The 23,328-nt window shown below is 42.6% G+C and overlaps 1 protein-coding gene across 2 annotated transcripts in view; it reads right to left on the bottom strand.

Moving 5' to 3' along the window:
- MRAS (muscle RAS oncogene homolog) overlaps window positions 1-23,328 on the bottom strand; it is a 283,297-nt gene that overhangs the window by 79,759 nt on the left and 180,210 nt on the right. For both annotated transcript variants that reach the window (XM_086957117.1, XM_086957118.1), the window contains exons 3-4: window positions 17,722-17,875; window positions 4,944-5,043 (exon numbers count right to left, since the gene is read on the bottom strand). In XM_086957117.1, the coding sequence (XP_086813243.1) occupies window positions 4,944-5,043; window positions 17,722-17,875 (254 nt within the window). The remainder of the gene's footprint in view (window positions 1-4,943; window positions 5,044-17,721; window positions 17,876-23,328) is intronic.

A 23,328-nucleotide genomic window follows, 5' to 3' on the forward strand; every position in this document is an offset into this window, starting at 1 on the left:
TACCCTGTCCTCATAAAGAGTACAGGGCTGTTGTGATTCTTAATAAATATACTGTTTATTTTCATAACACTTGTGTGGTGTCCTTTCACTGGGTGTTCAAGGGGTACATGTGTGGTAAACAGCTAGCTTAACGCGCCCTCTCGAGTCTTTAGCCTTAGACTGCTCGTATCCACGCTACTAGGATAGCTGGTCTATAGGTTGACTTACAACCAAACACCATAAGGGTCGTTGGAACGATACATAGCGGTCGCTAGAATAGCGAACGTTGCATATCGGGCCAACTTCTCACAGTATGCAATACCAGCATTATACATAGCAGCTCAGTGATAACATGTGACCCATGCCTTGTTGACCTATGTGATTTCTGTCTTTTCTTTGAAAAGTGGTACTTCATAATTAGTTTGATTCTGCACCCTAAGCTCTCTCCTGGGGACTACCCACCTTCTAACTGTTACAGAACCATACATAGGTTAATAACCGCTGATGTTAAATTAATACAAAAGATGACCTAAATAATTTGTACGCATGGTTACAGCATAGCCCTCCCAGGTCATCCCAAATCTCCGCAACGCCCCTATTATCTTCGCATGGGCCGCTTCAAATATATAGGTCCTTTCCAGCTTAAGTAGACACCGAGCCAATGTAGGGCTTTTCTGAGATCTCTAATTCTGTAATATTAAAGATCTGGCTACTGCTATGGCTAGGAAAACAAAAGATTGCCTTTATAATGAGAGCTGGCCAACTACATAGGAAATACCAAATAAAGCCAACGATGCTCATGGAAGGATATCCTATTGACAGACATTTACTAATAAACCTAAACACCTCCTCCCAAAAGTATTGTAGTCTCAGGCAAGCAAAAAATATATGTGTCCAATCCCCCGCCTCTGGCAAATTACATCTAAAACAGTCATTTGGTGTTGTAGGAAACCATTTATTGAGTCTGGAGGGAGTGTAATAGACCACCCATCTAGAAAGGATGGAAATTCTTTGGAAATTGGCCACCCTCAAAGCCCTGTGGCCAAGCCACAGACTCATAACCATTCCTGGCTATTGAACCAGCAATTCGTTTCCTGAGCAATTTTTGGGAGCATTGTTTCAATGAGGTTCTTATTTGCCTCCTGGCGTAATAACCAATACCAATTGCCAATACCAGTTAGATTTAGCTCAAAGGCTGCTTTTAAAATTAATATAGCTCTCACACTGATTCCTCTATAGTTCATCAGAAGAAAGCATTTATTCTGACTGAAGCTTAGCCAAAGATCGCAGCTCTGAGATTCGAATTGTTTTGCGAAAACATCCAATGTCATCAGATTAGCACCGTTGTAAAAGTCACACAGCTTACAAAAAACCTAGCATTTTATAGGGCGGAACCCCCTGTTGCAAGGGTTCAAGGCCCCATAACTCACAGTCGTAAAGAGAAGAGTATGCATGGCATGATGGAATATTATAGTTGCTATTGAACCGCTGCATGACGCTTAAGAATGTATTCACAACCTTGTACCTTGTCTTTTTGGTGACTTTGCAATGCACAGGAATGCTCGTAGCTTAATTGCACTCTCTATTAACATAAGATCAGGTAGAAAATATCAAAATTCGAAATAGGGGTCAATGGCTGAGTTGTTAAACCAAGTAACGCAGCTTGATAAAAAGTAGCTAAGGCCTAGATGTAGGTAATTTTATTGTACCACTTCTTAAATACCGAATTTTACCGATTCGGTATTTAAGAAGTGGTAAAATAGAGGGGGGGGGTGGGGGGTGTAGGTATTACAGAATCGGTAAATACCGAATCGTTAAGATTCGGTATTTACCGTTTTTGTAAATACCGATTTGGTAATGCCCATTGATTCCTATGGGCATTGAAGCCCATAGGAATCAATGGGCATTACCGAATCGGTATTTACCGATTCGGTAAATACTGATTCCAGCAAGGGTGCAGGGGGTGTCACTTTGACACCCTCTAGCACCCCAAATACAGGCATGTGTGCCATGTGGCACACAGACATGCCCTAAGGGTATGTCTGTCTGTCACATGGCATAGGTGTGCATGCACACATGTGCATGCACACCTGGATTCAGTATTTTACCACCCAATTGGATTGGGTGGTAAAATACTGAATCTGAAAGGCCTTTGGGACTCAGAAGAGTCTCACCTACATCTAGAAGTTACCGAATCAGTAAAAATACCGATTCAGTATTTTACCGACTCATTAAATTTACCGATTCGGTAAATTTACTGATTCAGTAAAATTGGCCCCCTACATCCCAAAAACCCCTTTTACCAGTCGGTAACGGCGGAAATCGTCCGTTACCGGCCGGTAAATGTCCACCTACATCTGGCCCTTCATGAGGTAGTGCAAGACCCCACTGTTCTACATCCAAGTGTAGAATAGATAGCTTAATACAAGGTTTTTTCTTAGCCCAGATAGACTCCCGAATCACCTTGTCCAGTTCATTAAATTACGAGACTGGAATATTTAGAGGAAGAATTAAAAAGAAAATAATCAACTAGGGGAGGATCGACATCTTTATCAAAGAGACTCATCCTATTATCGACAAGGGTAAAAGGGCCCATCTTTCTAGCAGACTTTTTATTTTATCAAGTGTTCTACCATAGTTCAGATGAAAAAGTTGAAGGAAGTCCACTGTCACGTACAGGCCCAGATATCTAATAGGTTTGACAGGCAGAAATTGTAAACCTTCCGGCAGCTCTATTCCTGGTGCATTAAATAGAAGAAGCTCCATTTTAGACTGATTACCCTGTAGCCCCCAGTTCTCTAAAAACGCCTGGATTTCTCCCAGTGCTTTCTGGATGTTTGATTTCTCTGGGTTCAGGTACAGGATCAAATCGCAGGCAAACAACTTGATTTTTGACATTCCTACTAGGGGAGCTTGGATTAATACATTGGAACAAATTCTTATCGCTAGTGGCGCGATAAAGAGTGAAAATAAAAGGGATGAAAGAGGGCATTCCTGCCTAGTATCCCACCTTATCGCAACTTTTCCCGCCTCCTCAGAGTTTATAATTATTTTTAGGTGGCTACCCTATAAATTCTCTCTAGCATCTCGATCAGATGGCCTGGAAAGCCAAACGCCCCCAAAATAAAGAAGAGGGCCAGCCAGTCCACCAAGATTGAATGCCTTTTCTGCATCCATCATTAGGATGGCCGCATCATCCTTTCTAGCCGAAGAGTAGTCGTTGGCCTGGATCAGATAAATGTATTTGCAGCCATGGATCTCCCAGGCAGAAACCCTGTTTGATCTGTGTGTACCAGATATTGCGCGCAGACCGCAGTTCTATATACCCGAATTTTCATAAACAGCTTGTAGTCTACATTTAGTAGACTTATTGGGCGATAAGAACTTGGGTCTTTAGGGTCCTTATCCATCTTTAAAATTGAGGTAATGACTGACTCCTTAAATCTATCTGAGACCGCTGTTCTGGACATAATTTGATTGTACAGTGATACCAAGAACGGGGCGAGTTTGTCTAAAAGCAATTTAGAAACTTCAAAAGGGATCCCACTATTGCCATTTGCCTTCTCATTTGCCATTGTTTTTTATAATTCGACTTAATTCTGCAATTTTGATCGGTTCACTCAAAAGCATACAGTTCTCCTCATAGATCGTAGGAAGCTGGACTGTCATAAAATAATCCACAAAAGCCTGAGGGATAACTAGCTGGACTTCTGCATATATCTTGCTGAAATGAGACACAAACATTTCGGCAATTTTGACTTTGTCATTCACCAGGCACCTCGTACTGGCATCTCCAATTTGTGGAATAGACTGCTTGCTCTGATGCGTTTGTGGACCAGGCTAAGAATCTGCCGATGTGATGGCTCTCCTTTAGTCGAGAAGCTTTACTTCCAGCAATTTCCTCGAGCATAAAAAACTTTTCAACTCCTCCTTTGCCCTTAATAATTCCTGCTGGAGTACCTCTTCCTCCCGTTCCCCGGTCGACCTACCCGACAGTTCTCTACTAGCCTGCTCCACTGCCACCTGGAATCCAGCAATCTTAAGTTTCCTTAATTTGTGAAGATTTGCCCTGTATGCCTCCACCCGTCCCCTAAACATGGCCTTGAAAGCTTCCCACACCATAAAACCTGGTGCCATATTCACATTTTCCTTAAAAAACCACATTATAAAATCACGGGTTTCATCAATCCATTTTTGGCCGGAGAGCAATGTTTTATCAAAGTGCCACCTGTTATTTTTTCTCTTGGGGTCTGGCAAGTGTAGTATCAAGGAGACTAAATAGTGATCTGAGAATGGGTTAGAAAGAATCAAGGATTCCCCCTTGCGAGATGATTACTTGTATAAAAAAAATCTAGACGAGATGCTGTTTTAAATCTCGCTGAGTAGCTCGTGAACTCAGTACCGTCTGGATGATCTACCCTCCATGGGTCTAATAAGGCAAAATCCTATTTTATAATTTTTAAAAGTCTATCTTTTTTAGGTTTTAATTTCTTTTTTCCTTTGTTAGAGGTGTCCAGGCCCAAATCTTGTATTAAGTTAAAATCTCCTCCCATAATTATAGACTCGTGCATTTACCAGCAGATCATATACCTGTTTCAGGGCCACACAGTCATCCCTAATTGGTCCATAATAGTTAAGCAGGACAACAGCTATCCCATTAACTAAGACTTCTATCCAGATGCACCTAGCTCCCTCATCCCGAATCACCTTACCCACCTCACAATCTAGCTCAATAGATAAAAAAATATCCACTCCACGCACTGCCGCCTAGGCCGAAGCAAAGTATGCTAGGGCATATTTCTTGAAGAGAGTAATGTTGGGGGAGTCAGATTTAAGATGTGCCTCCTGCAAAAAAATCACCTGAGGGGAGAAAGATTCTAGCCATTTTAACATTGCTCCTCTTTTTTGTATATTCAAAAAAAGTTAACATTACATTGCAAAAGTTAAAATTATAATAAACCTACGTTGTGTTTCGCTGCCATCTCTTTTCCCTGTTCGCTTGTGATTTTCCTCAGGTGCATCAGGTCAACCTTGTTAGCAACCAGAATCATGGGAAAGGACTCCCTGAAATGAAAGAGAAGACAACTTTTTTGAATATATGTGTTGGAGGTCTTTTCAAGTCTCAGTCATGGTAAACCAACCGCAGTACAAACTACTGAACAACAGTGTATTTTACTTATTACACTTGATTCTAGCAGGAGATCCGCTTAGTGCTGCACCAACAGACTGCAGAAAGACTAGATGATAGGGGTGAGTGAGAATTCCTGGCCCCGCGAACCCTAGCCATCTGCCCCAGATCCCAAATTCTTCTAGTATCTTAATCGCCCATTACGCATTGTACAACGCGATGCCCCATACATCCACAGGATTACTGGCTGCTTGGGCAATACAACGGGAGCCCGGCTCACACACCACATAACTGTATCTGGGGTTGCCGCCCAAACAGGAGCTGACTGGGTGGAGCGGCCTGCTCCAGCTACTTTGTGAGACACCGGTCTTTGAAGTTACTCTTTGAAGGGTCAGTTGTATATGTGCTGCACTATCCTTTCATTGGGGACACATCCAGAGAGGAGGCTGACGAAGTCACCACACAGGTTAATGCTGATCAACACTGCTTCTCCTTTGCTGCATTAGCCTTATACAATGCCCCGATAGATCCTCGGTGGCTAGGGCACTTGGATACATGGAATCGTTATGGGAGAGTAATAAGACATCCATTTTAAGCTACCTCTCCCTGCAAAACCACAAGGTATTAATCACAAGATGGCACTCCCCTCACACTCTGACTAAAACTCCGGTAGGACAGATGTCATGGAGTTTATCGAAAGTAAGGAAGGACTAACCTCCTTAATATGATTACCCCCAGTAGTTACAGAAGTGGCCATTTTGTTATGGTTTAGATGATGATCAACTATTCAATTTAAACAACCTCTACAAGTGTTTTTGTAGCAAGTTCTTACTGCTCATATTTGTTATTTGCAAAAATTTACATTTTCTCACTTCCTTTACACATACCTTATCTATCTGTACACATGTAGATACAAATCCTAAGGCCCTGAGTGCATGTGGGAAATGGAACAGTCCCTAGTTATCCTTGCACACTTTACATAGACCATATCAGTTGATGCACTCATATTTGCATTTTCTGCTGCCCAGGGTGCTGGTGGCACAGTAACCCACCAGGACCACTGTTATCCTATAATTCGGGATGCATATGGTACTGAGATTTTTTTGCAGTAGAGTCTTCATCAACCTCGAAAATAGGTGGACTCTGCGTAGTTACATGGAATACAAAAGAGCACAATACTGACATTTATAAATTTGACCCAATTGACCCAGTTCATTTACTGGTTCCTAATCTGGTCACTCTGACATGGAGACTAACCGCACTAGAGATCCTGACAATATTTTTGAACAGGTATGTTACAATGCCTTTAGATTTATATATCCTTTTAATCTATCTAAAAATGCATCCAAGACCCTAAAACACAGATTTTTGAAATCTGACCGGAAAGGCAAATTTCTGATCCTGAAAAGGGGGGGCCCTTGGCCCCCCCGCCCGCATGGCAGCGCGGCGATCCCCTCTTCCCATGCCTGCCGGTGGTGTGGGGGCATGATCTCCCCGCGCCCAATGGTACGCAGGAGGTGTGCACCACACCACCGGTCGGCCGACGCCCAATCCCTGATTTGGAGGCGTGGTGCAGTCTTCCGGGTCAGAGGGGTGGGCGTCGAGGGGTGAGGGGAGGAGGCGGCGCGCCCTCTCCCCGCGTCCCTGGGAATAAAGGAAGCGGGAGAGCTCAGTTGGCCCTTCTTGTCGCCTGACGCTCCCCCACACTGGTCGTGCCCCGCGCTCGGGGCCTCCTAATTTTCTGTTTTCTTTTTCAGATCAAGGATTGCTGACTGGAGTGTGTGGTAGCGCGCCATTGGAAGCAGACAGACGGAGAGTTGACCGTAAAGATCGAGGACGGTGGATTTGTAGAGTGCAGGACACGCAAGTCATCAACAGTAGGAGGAAGCTGGGGGGCTTGCATTTCATCGCTTCGTGTGGCCGCCGGGTGGTTCTACGTTAGAGTTTGGCCACCCCTAACATTCGGAATAGCCAGTGTTGCGGTCGCTGTTGCGTGGTGCTCATAGCCCCCTGCACATCCTCCATCTCGTGAAGGTATAGGGCGCACTAGGTTGCGAATCTGAGCAGTGAGTGAATTGATCAATAGTAAGAATGCCGGGAGCCAAGGCTAAGGGGTCAAAGATGGAGTTGATGAAGTAAGATGAATGCCATGGATAAAAGATTGAATAAGGTTGATGGCCTAGAGGCCCGTATGATGGAAAGGATGGATGATATCGCAGGCCCGCGCGGTAGGCCCAAGCGGCAGATTGACGCGCCTTTACTGGAGGGAGATTCTGATTCCTCGCCTAAGAGGGGCAAGGCTAAACGGCCAAGGCGCAATGCTTCCGCTCGTGCACCGGTGGCGGTGCCCACTACCCCGGAGCCGGTACTCCCGGCGCCCTTGGCACCGGCTCCCGCCTTGCCAGCAGGGGCCAATCCTGTTGGGCCAGCGCCGCCTGCCCCAGATGGCCCACTTACATTGCCCCCAGTGCCTGCACCCATGGCGCCGTCTTCACCAGTGCTGCCGGCAGCATTACCGGATTGCGACACTCAGATCCCTCCGAAGTTAACGGCACAGATAGCGGCTATACTTCCTTGGCTGCAGAAAGGGGGTATGATGCCCTCCATGTTAGATCATGCCGCGGAGGTGGCAAAAATGGTGGAGAAGATTAGGGCGGGAACAGTTACAAGTGCGGCTGCGGCCTCTGTTTCTCCTTTTTCTGCAGGTTTGGATGCCGCTCGGCCGAACGGAAGCGATGCAGGAGCAGCCCCGGTGTCCGGTAAAGGTAAGGAGGTGGCCCTGCCTCTTTTAGGGGACGGGACAATTCCGTCGAGGAGCGAAGACTTAGGGCAACATGTTTCCCGGGCGGTGAAAGAGATGATTGGGGGGGGGGGGGGGGAGAGGACATATATATTTTCTCTTTGCTATTAGACAATAGGGAAATGGAAAATGCTAAAATGCTAAAGGAATGGATGCATCCTAGTGAATGGAGAGTACAGTTTAGAGTGGAGGAAACTCTGAGCAATTGGATCAGGGCCTTCTCCATCCTTACAGCTATCACTGTTGAACACCCTCCAAACGTGCATGCGGCAATGGCTTGCTATCAGAGCAGGATCGTGGGTTGGAGCGAGCAGTATGCCGGGGACGCATGGAAAGAATATGACGTTAATTTCAGAAAATCGAAGGAGTTCGACTCGTCGTTGTCATGGGACAAGGTGGACTCATTGTCGTGGCATAAACAGTTCGCAGGGAACACGGCCCCTGCCCAGCCCGGGACCGTAGCCAGCGTGTTCCCCGCAAAGACACAGCAGCCCTTTCGGGCGGCGCCGGGAAATGAGTTCCCAGGGAAGAGTAGGGGAGGCGGCGGGGAAAGAAAGGGTGTGTGTTGGGACTTTAACAAGCGTTCCTGTACTAGACCGGCCAGCACATGTAGATTCAGACATGCATGCGCAATCTGTGGTCACACCTCCCATCCTGAGACAACATGCAGGAAAAATGGTAACCAGAATCAGAGAGGGGGAAAGAAACCAGAATAGTGCTGGAAGCCCGGTTAGCCCCTCCCCGGTTAATGTCCTTGCAATGATTCCATGGTTGAACAGATACCCAGACCACGGTGCAGCTGCGTTACTGCAGGAAGGTTTCTCCCAAGGTTTCCGGATCCCGGCTGGGGGACACACCGGCAGGGCGCACTGTAGGAACCAGTTATCAGTACAACAGAATCCTGCGGTCGTTATGGCTAAGACCCTAAAAGAACTGTCCCTGGGCAGGATAGCGGGGCCATTCCAGGAAATCCCAGTGCCGGATTTTGTGTGTTCACCATTAGGCGTTGTCCCCAAGAAAGAGAAGGGCGAGTTTAGACTGATCCACAACTTGTCGGCACCGAGAGGGGCATCCTTGAATTATGCGATAGATGAAGGAATTTGTAGTGTGAAATATGCTTCCTTTGACCAAGCAGTAGAGCTATTGCGGGGATTGGGTCGGGGCACTCTCATGGCCAAATCTGATATTGAATCCGCCTTTCGTTTGTTGCCGGTGCATCCTTTGGACCACCATTTACTTGGTTTCGCTTTTGAAGGAAAGTTTTACATGGACAAATGTATGCCTATGGGTTGCTCGATCTCTTGTGCGTACTTTGAGACTTTCAGTTCCTTTCTGGAGTGGGTCATGAAGGGTTTGAGAGAGAAACATCACCGCACTAGACTGTCAGCGGAGGTTCGCCAGGATATGCGTATATGGGTAGCATTCCTGGAGGATTTCAATGGCAGGGTAGTGTGGCCGGCCCCCTTCACGTCATCGGCAGAGTTGGGTTTATGGACCGACACTGCTGGTAGCGTGGGCTTCGCCGCCAAATGAGACTCAGCCATCTGCACCACCCATGCCAAGAGACCTGAAGCAGACCCAGCACTCCCTGAGGAATCCTGTCCAGGATCAACATGGATCAGCATAGGACCACCCAGAGAGAGAGATGGGACACACTGCAGCAACCAGAGCCCAGTGCTTTATGATGAAGGTATCAGAGACACCAGAGGAGAATCCCATGTTTCAAATTAAGGTAGCAGATAAAGAAATCGATTTCCTAATAGACTGTGGTGCAACCCTATCCGCAGTAAGAAACAAGTTGGGTCCTGGTAGTGGTGAAACAGTCACTATTATAGCAGTAAATGGAATGATGATGCATGAAGAATTGTCAGAACCCCTACCAGTTTCTGTTGATGACTTCACAATGACCCATCAGTTTGCTGGGGAGAGACCTCCTCTGTAAATTGCATGCAACATTATTTTTTTCACAAAATGGGATTTACTTACAAGTACTTGAGGACAGGTTAGAATTGGCTAATAGAACACTTACTGCTTGCAAATTAATGAGGACTCTGTGTTATGTGAACCCCCGTCTTGTCTCTCTCTCCAACACGTTACCAATGCACTCCATTACATGGAGATTTTTATGAAAACATGTTTCGAGAACTGTTTAAATACAGCCCTGACATTGAGAGTGAATTGGTCACTCATTTAGTGCAGTTGACATTAGTACCTGGGCCCATACATTGTATTGCAGCATTTTTCACAGGAGCAGTACCTGAATGGTACGCCTACAGAGCAGACAAACATTTGCACTGGACATAGAGTTGCTTGAGCACACATTATATGTAGGAAAAGAAGGGTGTGCAGTCAGCATTGAACTAGGACCACAGGAAATTAGGTTATTTCAAGTGCCAGATTCTGAACCACATGTATCCATAGCTGTAGCACCAGGTTACTACCCTAAGAATTTGGGCCCCATGGTCAGGACTTACCTAGAACTAAGGATTTTACATTTCCTTTAGGAATGGTGTCTGTGTTAGAAGAGGGAGAAGGGTGGTGTTGGACGTTGTATGTGCAGTTTTTGACAAGCTTTAAGGGAATATGGGTTTACAGATGACTAAAAACAAGGTCCCAGAGCAAGTGAACTCAGAGGTTTGGGCAAAACAGAAAAATGAGGCAGGATTATTGAAAACATGCCCTCCCCATCAAGTGACACAAAGAGAATGCTGAATTACCTTATGTCCGTCAGTACAGGCTGTCACCTCAGGCAGAGGAGGGAATAAAACCTGTGACTGAATCTCTCTTGCAACAAGGTATCACTAACAAGACATCCATCCCCTGTAATAGTCCTATCATTCCATTGCCCAAGGGAATAACTTGGCAGTATAGGTTCATACGGGACTTACGACAGATAAACAACATTGTGGTTCCCTTAGCACCTGTTGTGCCTGACACCAATACTATATTATCTTCTATACCTGTAGCAGCAGAGTACTTTACAGTCATTGATCTCTTATCTGCGTTTTTCAGATTTAGAGTCCTTCCAGAGAGCGAGTACCTTTTTGCTTTCACAGTGAAATATATCCAATTTATTTTCAGAAGACTAGCTCAAGGCTATACTGAGTGTCCCACGGTCTATGCGCAGGCAGTAAAGAGAGACCTGGAAAGCCTACACCTGGAAGGAGGTAGCATCATCTTGCAGTACGCTGATGATCTACTCGTGGCATCTCCATCACTTGAAGCCTGTAAAAAAACACTGTAGTGCTGCTGAATCACCTCCAAGAGAGTAGACACAAAGCTTCATTGTCAAAATTCCAGTGCTGCCAAAAAAAGAGGTGACTTACCTGGGTTATGTGGTATCCAAAGGTACACGCCGCATATCACCTGACAGGATCAAAATGATTCAGGGCATGCAGCCTCCGTCCACCAAGTAAGGCATGCTGTCATTCCTGGGGATGATAAACTACTGCCGCCAGTGGATCCCTGAGTACAGATCCTATGATGCCATCCTGCGACAATTTACACTACAAGATGCTCCCAACAACATTGTATGGACTAAGGAACTTGCAAACTGTTTTAGGAAACTTAAAGAGACTTTGTGTACTGCGCAAGCCCTGGGGCTGCCTATTTACAAACTGCCATTCCATCTCAATGTGTCAGAGCAAAACGGCATTGCAAATGGTGTGCTGACACAGCAGCATGGCTCAGGAAAAAGACCGGTGGCATACTATTCCGTGATTTTGCCTGCAGCAGTAACTGGGCATCCAGCTTGTTTGAGAGCAGTGGCATCAGCAGCTGTGATGGTAGAGAGGACGGCTCTTATTGTGTTGGACTACCCTTGTATTGTTTATGTGCCACATTCGGTACAGTTGTTGTCATCTGCAGCAACTCAACATTTTCCGGCGGCCAGGCAAACAGGTTATGAGGTCCCTCTGTTGTCAAACACTAATATCACCATTAAAAGATGCTCACCTGTTAATTTGCCAACATTATTACCTCCACTAGGTGATTCAGATGAGACCCCTGACCATGACTGTGTTGAAGTTGTAGAGGCATGCACCACACTCAGACCAGATTTGCAGCAAACACCATTAGAAAAAACTGACTATGAGTGGTACAATGGCGGTTCCTCCAGCGGACACAAAGAAACAGATTACAGAGCAGGGAATGCTATAACAACAGTAGACACCACAGTTGAAAGTGCATCCCTCCCCCCTGGCACATCTGCCCAGAAAGCCAAGCTGTATGCTGTAACAAGAGCATGCATCCTAGCTGAGGGGAAAGATTTTAACATTTACACTGATTCATGTTATGCCTTTGGAGTTGTCCATGACTTTGGCCAGCTGTGGCAGTACTGTGGTCTCATAACAGCAGCAGGACGCCCCATTCAAAATGGCCCCTTAGTAAATAATTTGCTACAGGCAATACTACTACCCAACAGAATAGCAGTAATAAAATGTGAGGCACATACAGAAGCTAATACTGAGATAGCCAGCGGTAACACCATGACTGACACAGCAGCAAAAGAGAACATGTTACAGCCAGTACAGATGGTGCCTTCAATGGCAAAAAGTATTCCAAAAATACAGCTGATTCAGAGACAATTGTTGCTAGCTGATGTGAAAGAAGCACAATGGTCTGCGCCACCAGAGGAAGAAAGAGCGTGGATTGATTCTGGATGTGAGCCAAATGATGAGGGATTGTGGGTTCACCAGGATGGGAGGCCTGTGGCCCCACGCAGTATGTTCCTGCCCCTTACAATGCTTACCCATGGACCCACTCACATGGCTCAAGAAGGGATGAATGCTTTGATTAGACAAGAATGGTTTGCACCAGGGATAACAGCTTTCATTGCACAATACTGCTCCCAATATCTTGTCTGTGCCCAACATGCTAAAGGTCGGTCCCCTGCTACCCATGATCACTTGCCAGTACCAGAGGGTCCCTTTACGAACATTCAAATAGACTTCGCCCCAGTGCATGGATTCAAATATTTGCTGGTTTGTGTGGATCAATTTTCAAAATGGGTGGAGGCGTTTGCCACTAGGAAGAATGATGCAGCAAATGTTGTGCGATGCTTGATGAAAGATTTAATACCTCAATTTGGGGACCCCCCAGAGCATAAACAGTGACAGAGGGGGTGAATTTGTAACTGCCATTGTGGAAAAGATATGTGACTGTTTGGGAATAGAGTGGAAACTGCATGCCTCTTACCACCCACAAAGTTCGGGCCAGGTGGCGAGAATGAATACCACAATAAAACATAAATTAGCCAAAACAACTGATGCAACAGGCCTGAAATGGCCAGATGCGCTGCGTTTAGTGCTGCATGCCATAAGAGCATCACCATCTAGAACAACTCTCTTGTCCCCCCATGAGGTATTGATGGGACGGCCTATGTCGTTGGGGTTGAGGTTACCTCTCTCAGCATCCCAAGCAGCACTGCTGTGGACGGATGAGCAGATTTCTGACTATGCTGTACAGTTGTCAGTGGTCTTGAGGCATCACCATCTCCAGATGAAGGAAGCTTTGCTCCATCCTTCCTTAGAACAAACACACCCTTTTAAACCTGAAGACATGGTCATGGTGAGAAAAAAAAAAGTCTCTTACTTGCAGGTGGACTGGACCTCACGTTGTGCTCCTGGTTACCAGAACATCACTAAATGTGCAGGGACGTCGCGAGTGGCTGCACGGAACACGATGCAGGGCGGCACAACAATGCCTGAGGCAGAGGCACCTTTAACAGATGAGCACCGGACACAAGTGAAGCAGCGCAAAACAGAGGACAAGCTGGAGACAGACCAGACTTTTCCTAAAAACAACGATGAGGGTCCATCATCAAGTGTCCCAGGAATGGTGACACCAACTGATGCTGTTGAGTGAAGCACGCAGGGCAGGTCCATGAAACCGCCCCTGAACAAGACGACTACGGACCAGGAGGAGAAGCAGATGACAGCGTACCACAAGAACTTTCATTATTGACACTTACAGAAAGTACCCTGGAACTGAGACAGAAAGACACTGCCTAACAATATTTTAAATTCTGAAAGTGATATTTACCACAGTCAAGAAAATGCATTGCATTTTGATAACAATATTTTTCAGTACCTTAATTATGTGTGTGCTACCTGTACTGCAGCAACCTGCTGACCATCCCTTCATTACAGTACATGAAAAAGTTTCCCAGGCTTTAGGTCTTCAAAATTGCTGGATTTGTAGAGAACTATCAAGACACCCCATCGACCCAATTGCCCTTTATGAAATACCAGTGCCTATACAAAATGATGTGCAATGAATAGGATGCCTCATATCCAATGTAACCTCGGATTGTGGATAAGGAAGGATTGGATGGTACCCTTGTTGTACCATACTGCCAACTATTCAAGCCCAATACCAAGTGTCTCCTAGAGTAGAATACAAAGACAAGGAAAAAGTATTTCCTGCATGTTTAAAGCATCATGTTTCAGAATATAACCCAGCTTCGCAAAACTTAGGACATTTAAAAAATAGCCAGTGTCCTTACATATTAGAATTTGATAATATCACAGGGAATTGGAACATAAAAGACAGACAGTTAGTAAGTAGGAACTGGACAGCTAAGGTACGAGGAAAACAAGTGAACTATACTTTGCATTACTGGAACATCACTGTAGATGGAGAGACACTTTTAATAACACCTGGTGGTCTTCTATATGATCCATTTATTGAGCAAAAGAATATGTATGCTAGGGCACCAAATGTGATTTCTAAAATATTAGAATACCCCTTATGGTCAGGGTGCTGCTCATACATGGCACCATGGGCAAATGTTACACTTATAAATTCTTCATGGATTGATTACAAATGTTGTGATCAATTCCAAAACACCTTTCCTGAAGGGGTAGGCCTTCCTCTCAGTAAATATCACACATAGGACACACAGTTACAAGGGGGAATGTATTTTATTTGTGGCATTAAAGCATACAAGGTGCTTCCCCGGCACTGGGAAGGCATGTGTGCTATTTCTTATCTTACACCAAACATTTCAGTCATGCCACACATTGCAGCCCATGCGCCACTAAATTTGGGGAGTTTTGCTCATAGATATAAAAGAGATATACATGCACCTATTCTGGAAACTATACAAGGTCTATTCTTTGAACTAATGCATATATTTATTCCTGGATATGGGGTGTATGATTTAGAATTGGCCCTAGTTAATATGTCTGCTGAGTTAGCTGTAGCATTCAATGCAACAAGAGATGCACTTCAGCAGTTGCAGATGGAAATGAATTCAGTAGCTTTCATGATTATTCATCAACGAATTGCCCTTGACCTCCTGACACTACAACAAGGAGGAGTGTGCGTTTTATTAAATTCCTCTTGCTGTTATTTTTTAAACAAAAAGGGAAACATAGCAATGGATATGACACAATTTAAGAATGTAGTTCAAATATTCCATGGAGCAGGGAAAATTACAGATTCTGATGACTGGTCCTGGCTATGGTCATGGCTACCAACAGGATGGTTAAAGCACTTACTTTTAGCGCTACTGGGTATCTTTTTAACAATAGTGATATTTTTGTGTTGTCTTCCGTGTTGCTGCTCCATGGTACAGCAATTGTGTAGTAAAAGCATCCATTCATTTCCGCAGTTAAAATTCTACCTCCTACAGAGCAGGAGTTAGCCTACAAATATCTCCAAATACAACAGGATGTTGAGAAATCACACAAAGAAATATTTCAATTAATGGCTATAGATATATAATATAAATGCATTGAGTATTAGTATATAATCTTTGTTGAAATATGAATACCCCTTGGATGGGTCTACGCCAATATATGCATGTTATTTAAACAATGTGTAATGCTATATATTTCTACCATATGTATATATATTCATATATTTCTTACAATGGTATTTGATATTGCTATCAAAAAGGAGGGATATTGTGAGGAAAAATATATATCTATATGTTTGCATCAGCCAAATAAGTGAATCAATTCCAAATTCCACACTATCTCAGACCCACTGAGCTAACTAAGGGGCCAATTAGGATGACGGACGGATTGCCCCCGCTAGGCTGGCGGTAGCCACCGCCGGACCGCCGGACCGGCAGGGCCAATCCGTTCGCCATCCTCACAGAAATGACCTCCCGCCACATTAAAATTGCGGGGCAGTCCGCGGCGGACGGCAAGACCGTCCACCGCTTTTCCGCCGGTTACCTTCGCGACCGGCGGAAAAAAGTGCTTACATATGGAGGCGGTGTCTGTGAGACACCGCCAACCATATTACAATGCCAGCGGTCCTATGCATTTCCACGGCGGCATTGCTAGCGTGGAAAGGCATACGGTCTTTGCTTTGGGGGCCCGTTGCGGGCCCCCAGGGTGAAGGAGGGGTAGGGGTTGCACATGGGGTGTACCTATGGTACCCCCTGCATTTCAAAGTACACCACAGCAGGCACCGGTGCCTGTCATGTTGTGCTTTGAAACGCACAACATGCATTTTTAGCATTGCGGTGGACGGTGCTTTCAGCAGCGCCCGCCGCAATGTTAGAAGTGCGAGATGCACCCGCCACTGTGGCGGGTGTATCCTAATTCGTCGCACGGGACCTCCGCCCCTGTGGCGGACGGTCCCTTCCTACGATAGGATGGCAGACGGACAAAGTCCGTCCGCCTTCCTAATCGGCCCCTAGGTCTGTCTCTGAATCAAACTGCTTGCTCTGTGCTCCTAAAATCACCTTTCCTTTACAAAAAAATTCAAGCCTGACTCCAGGACCTTTAGTGCCCTCTTTGACACGTCCTGGGTTAACAGCTGTGAAAAGCCTCTGAATCTTGCAGGTTTGCTTGAACTTGCTTTCTGGTCCCTTGTGCCCTTATATTGCTCTATGTCCTGTGCTTGCATGACACTTCTATTTTTATATGTACACCCGTATTTGGCCTTGTCCACATCTAAGGATTTTACTGATGTCTGCCCAATATATTCTCCCCTGAATACCTATGAGTGGCAGAAAAAGCTTCTTCCAAGAAGTGACACTGCTTCTGCCTTCTGCCTTGGCATGCCAATAAACGAACAAAGGTGCAAGAACATTTCCTGTGTTTTGTGGCAGCTGGGGTCTGTTTGCTTTGCATCGCTCTGAGGAGGGTTGGAGGATTTATTACCAAACATAATGGATTTATTACCCAACAGGGGCAAGGGTAAAGCACTACTGTTTTTGTTACTGGGGGCCGATCTTGCAGCACCACTCAAACACTGCCCCCAGGACACAAAAAGCGCCCTCACTGCTGCAAAACTGGCCATTACCCATGCAGCCCCCTGGGAAAAAGCCTGATGGCTGCTATGATCAGTCCGGCCCTGTCTGGCAGAAGCCTTATCTCACAAAGGATTGTCCAGTATGAACCATATTTAAAATGCTGCTAAATAAACGTATTCATATTGAGAAAATAAAGCCCAAATGTGACAATGTGTCTTTCTATACCAAAGATAATTAACCCCGAAGTACAGATAGTTTTCTTACTCTGTATGGGGGGGCCATTCCCACATTTTACCTTTCCATGCTGGCACGCAAGGGAAGGGAAAATGAGTAATGGTTGCCCTGTCATAAATAGGGGCGGACCACTTTCAATGTAACTGGGCAGCCTTTGGCACATGGGCAGTCAGATCACTAGTTCCAGCCGTAAACCTGGAACTTCCCTCGACTCATATTTGAAGAGGGGAACTGCAAGTTTGACATGGTGGGGGACCCTAAATCGGGCCCACATTCGTTTACAGGAACCATCATTATCCATTTGAGTCCAAAAGCTATGTATACATTATTAGTTACACACACATATACATTTTAAAAGGAACCCACCTGTCCTTAACTCTGAGGATTAGCTGGTGAAACCGGTCCACGTGCTCAAAGCTGGCTTTATCCGTAACCGAAAAGACAATAAGGAATCCATCCCCAGTGCGCATGTACTGCTCCCTCATGGCACTGAACTCCTCCTGCCCTGCCGTATCCAGAACTGAGAATGAAGGAGACAAAATGCATGTTTTATGGTTCAAAGTACCAAGGAAACAAAATTCACAATACTTGAAAGGCTGCCCCAGAAGGTTACTTTCCCCGATGAAGCATACATTGTGATATGGTAGCATTCCATTTGGCTGAGTGTCTTTTTAACTTAACATTAAAAAGAGTTGAGCTGCGTCTCCAGCGATGGTTTGAGTTTGTTACACTAGTTCACACAAAATTGTGCTGGTCTGGGACTCCCACCCCCTCTCCTCCAGGAGATTATGGATCATTCCTCTTGGTCGTCTCCCTTGCGAGACGAGGTGCTACAATACTACCGACTTGTTTTGTTGATTATTTGTTCATTGGAGGGCGATGTTTTAACAACTCTGTTCCTTTTCATCATTTGTAGTGTATAAATTTACAAACTTTAAATAAGAACAAACAGATTTAAGAAGAACATTAATAAGAATTGTGGGGAATAAATAATTATTAATAATAAGGTGCAATCAGTCAGTCAGAATTACTTTATTCGGTTCATAGCAAAAACCATAAAAGTATACAAACATCAGGAATCAAGCCCAAAATAGAGTACGACATAAAAACTAACAATACATACAATACATTAACATTAAAAATCATCCACTAGCGATCAAAAAAAAGAGCAGAACAGGACATTCCAATGCAATTCCTAAAATCCACTATTTACAACTAGACCACTTAATTTTTTTCCTTAGTCTCATAGCTACTGTCAGAAAGTTCGCTACATTAAAAATTTTCCAAATGTTAGACAACAGCTGGAGGTACATAAGGGCCGGTTTAACTTGTCCGAACCCTTTATCTTTGATTAGAGGTCGGATAAACTTTTTTCTTATTAAGTTAAAATGTTTACAAAAAAACATGAAGTGTGTGGTGTCCATAACGGAGAATCCGTCACAAGGGCAAATCTCCAGGTCTATCGTCTTAGTTCAACCTGGACGTTCAGTAAGAAGGAGGTGGAATTTATTCAACCTGAACTTGGTCAACAAGAATCTATGATTAGCCTTATTGAAAATTCTCAGATATAGTTCTATCTCGCTGGAATGTATTAAAAGCTGGTGAGCCCTTACAGTTGGTTTGGTCAGCTCCTTATCTTCTCTGTCCAGTCCCTTGCTGAGCTTATATGTATCTTTTGCCCATTTCAAATCCCCCTTAACTAGTTTAGATGGCTGATCAAACAGTTCTGGGCGACCTAGTATGTCAGCTAATTTTTTGACATAATTCAGCCATGAGATGGAATTGCTATGCTCAAGGGCTAAACAGTCCCTCAAAACCTCATGATTTAATTCCATTTCAGGGTTCAACCACACTGATTATTAATAATAAGGTGCAATCAAGAAGCATGTGTATGCTCTCTTTGGATTGCTGTGCCCAGAGGAGTTACAGTTTTATTTTTTGTGGTGGTTGAAGGACCACAATGTCACAACAGTCGCAAGTCACCTTTAAATACGCAGAACCTCCTAGTATGGAGTTTTCGAGTCACCACTTGTGTTTTGGTAATCCACTGATACTTCAGGAAACAATTACACTTACTTATTCCTGAATTTATTTATTTGACTTCTTTGTCATAACTCTAAATAAGGCATCTAAGAATTACACTTTGGCCCTCATTATGAGTAACCTCTTAATTCTGATGATGCTGGTATGGCAGTTATCAACCCCATTGGTTTTATAAGATCTGTTTAGTGTCGCAAAGACATTCTATATCCGGCCGGAGACTTCAGATTATGGCTTCTCCAGTTTTGCTTTATTTCAACAGTAGCCATGTAAACAAAAAAACAGTAAGCATAGAGTTGTATAGGAAAAACTACACCTTACAGAGTACCAACACGAAACACATATTTCAAGGTAGAAGGTCCAATAACCAATCATCATTCATAAAGCCCTATAAACCAGGTAGACAATATTAACTTTGCCTCTTCTATTCTGCTCGCAGTCCATGTAAAGTATCTCCTCAAATCACCTCCCTTACTTTCTTTATCCAGATGACTAGGCACAGACTCCACGATCTTCAAATTTCAAAGTTATTTATTAAACTACTCCACCATAACACATTTCGGTCAACAAAGTGACCTTGCTCACACAACGCGCTGCATTTCAGTGCCGTTTAAAAAAAACACGTGCCAACTGTCAAAAAGAAAGACTCTGCTCTTCGGATGATTATCTGAGATGCTTTGACTGAGCTTGTCAAACTGAAACAATTAATATTTACTTAAAACATATCATCAATAATAACAAATCATATCCAAGCTACTTCTAAATCAAAATAGTTATTTTTACCTCATGATTTCTATTAATTTTTCATTCCATTATTAAATCCTTTGTTTGAACACATTATTTTACAGAAATCAGTCTTGTATTTTTTTTATATAAGTACACTATTAGTTAATCAGTATGATATTTGATTTCATTATTTGCTGCATTAATGCCGCTTGTTAAACCAAAGCAAACAAAATATATTGAACTGAGTAACCATAACAGAATGAGTTTGCTTCATCCAAAAAGCCTGGTATAGTTACTGAGGTATATAATAACCTGGAGTATCTGAATAAATGCAAATGTAATACCTATATCCAGTCTGACACAAATGCCAACTAAGTTTGCTATGGATATGTTTTATTATCAGTGTGTTACTTTCTTGCTTGTTACATACAAGATGAGTACTCTTATATGTGCTTGAATATTTATGAGGAAAATCGAGCACTTTAAGCAGGGAAGTCATTTTCCAGTGTCAGCATAACTTAAAGGAATGCATGCAATTCTTCCTCAACACTCAACCCATTTGGTAACTTTGCATCGAGGTTTACTGTGTATTTGCATTTTAGCTGTCTAAGTTACTTTTCTCTGTCCCTACCATTTAAAGATGTTGGGACCACATCAATTACAAAACATGAGAGAGACTTGGGTATGTACAATATTTTGTCAATTATGTTAATTGTGTCATCCTGTTTTTGGTGTACATCTCATGTGTCATTTAAATTCCAAGTCACTACTATATTAGCATCTGGATACTGGCCAATCACATTTTTTAGAGGGTAACTAGACTCAATAGTGAATAAAAAACATTGAATGGACAAAATATTGAATTCAAAATATAGAAAGGACATAATATTGAATGCAAAAGAACAACTAGAGAGTAAGGAAAAATAGTAAGGTTACTTGTCCTTTTCCCTGGGTAATATGCAAATAAACAAAGTGGACAAGTCCTTAGTAGGTTTGAGGTCGTAGTTCCTGACCTATACCTTCGAAAAGATCCTACCGCACTCACAGCGCACTTTAGGGTGTGTGCTGGTATTTACACCACAGTGGCCTTTTTCCTTTGGCCACACACTTAAATTTTGTCCTGAAGAAAGCCTCTTGAACGTATCTGAAGGCTGAAACTAGTAGACCTACACTTTCTCAGGGATACAGAGGTACATTTTAAAACCTCATGCATATCCCAATGATGTTTTTACCTATGTCCTAGGACCCTTTCATTAAAACTTTTATAAGGGTATTTTCCTAGTGACATTTTTATCACATTTCATTTCACATAGCACTTTTCCCTTCTCAGACAATAACCGGCTCCGCTGAAGCACAGCTGGATTGCACTTGGTAATCCAGCTGGGCCCCGATGATGAAGCATAATATCGAATGGACATAATATAGTGGTTAATAATATCGAAATGCAGGTAAGTAATATCAACTGTCAAAATATCGAAGTACATAATATAGGCATTAAAATATATCAAATGTTTAATAATATTGATTTATTGTGTGTTTTGTTTGTTAGTATATGTGTTAAAAGTGTATATTATTTTTGTAATGTATGGGTTTTTTTTAAGTAATTAATTTTATGGTATTTAATTTTTGTGTAATTTAATTCCGTAGCGGGTTGTGGGTTTATAGGGGAATATGGTGGAAAGTAATTTAATTATAGTAAGTAAAGATGAATTTCTAGGAATTATTAATTATTTTTAATTTAATTTTGCGTTTTAGTTCTGTAGCGGGTTGTGGGTTTATAGGGGAATAGGGTGGGAAGTAATTTAATTGAAATTAAGTAAATATTTATTTTTATTTATTGGTATTGATAATTAACTTATTGTTAATTAATTATAATTGGTAATTATTTTTTATTAATTGATTAATTGATAATTATGTTAATTGTATTAATTTAATTTTTGGAGCAGGTTTTGGGTTTATAGGGGAATAGGGTGGGAAGTAGTTTAATTGTAATTAAGTCATTATTGAAATTATTTTTGTGTATTGACAATTAATGTATTGTTAATTATTAATTGGTATTTTTTTTATTACTTATTACATTTTTGGTATTGAAAATAATTGGTATTAATTAATTATTAATAGGTAATCAATGTGTAATAAATATTATTTATTGGTCTTTTTAATTAATTAATTATTAAATATTTTGTAATAGGTAATTAATTTTAATTCATTTTTTATTGGTATTGATAATTAATTTACTTTTATTTAACAATTAAATCATTACTTTCCCTACTGTTGCACTCACTTGAGTGGGAATAGTAATTTTTACCCCTACGCTCAACGCTTTCCCTACTGTTGCACTCTCTGTAGTGGGAATAGTAATTTTTACCCCTACGCTATCCAACGCTTTCCTTACTGTTGCACTCTCTGGAGTGGGAATAGTAGTTTTTACCCCTAGGTTATCCAATGCTTTCCCTACTGTTGCACTCACTGGAGTGGGAATAGTAATTTTTACCCTCCTGCTATCCAACGCTTTTCCTACTTTTGCGCTCACTGGAGTGGAAATAGTCATTTTTACCCTCCCACTATACAACGCTTTCTCTACTGTTGCACTCACTGAAGAGGGAATAGTAAATTTTACCCTCCTGCTATCCAACGCTGATGTAAATTTATTTTCAGAGATTACATATATTATTTAATAATTTGAATATTTTTTTATTAATTTTAAGTAGGTTTTATTTAATTATATTGATTGTTTAATTAAGTTAATATTACTTTTAACATATTTAAAAAATACGATACTTTTTTACAAACTATATTTTAAACAACAATATTTTGTCTTCGATATTTTTGTACTTACCTGTTTGTAGATAAGGAGTCGATATTCTGACCTTCGATATTTTGGTGTCGATATTCTGTCCATTCTATATTTTTGTTGTCGATATTTAGTCAGTGATCCTTTTTAGAGTGTCTATTAAGGTTTTTTTCATTGCATATTTGTTTATTTGGGTGCAATATACACAGTTAGAATGGTCATCTGCAATTGATTACTTTCTAGTCCAGTTTTTATATCACTATTCAGTTATTGATTGAATATAGTCAATGGACCCTATCACAGGTGAAACTGTAAATTCTAAGAAACAGCTCCTCAGAACTCCCATTTACCTTATTGTCTGATTGTGTGTTTGTCTCATAACAGGTAACCATTTAAGACTTCCTTCTCTTTAG

Source organism: Lissotriton vulgaris, chromosome 2_1 (genome assembly GCF_964263255.1).
Source record: "Lissotriton vulgaris chromosome 2_1, aLisVul1.2, whole genome shotgun sequence".
Classification (NCBI taxonomy): Eukaryota; Metazoa; Chordata; class Amphibia; order Caudata; family Salamandridae; genus Lissotriton; species Lissotriton vulgaris.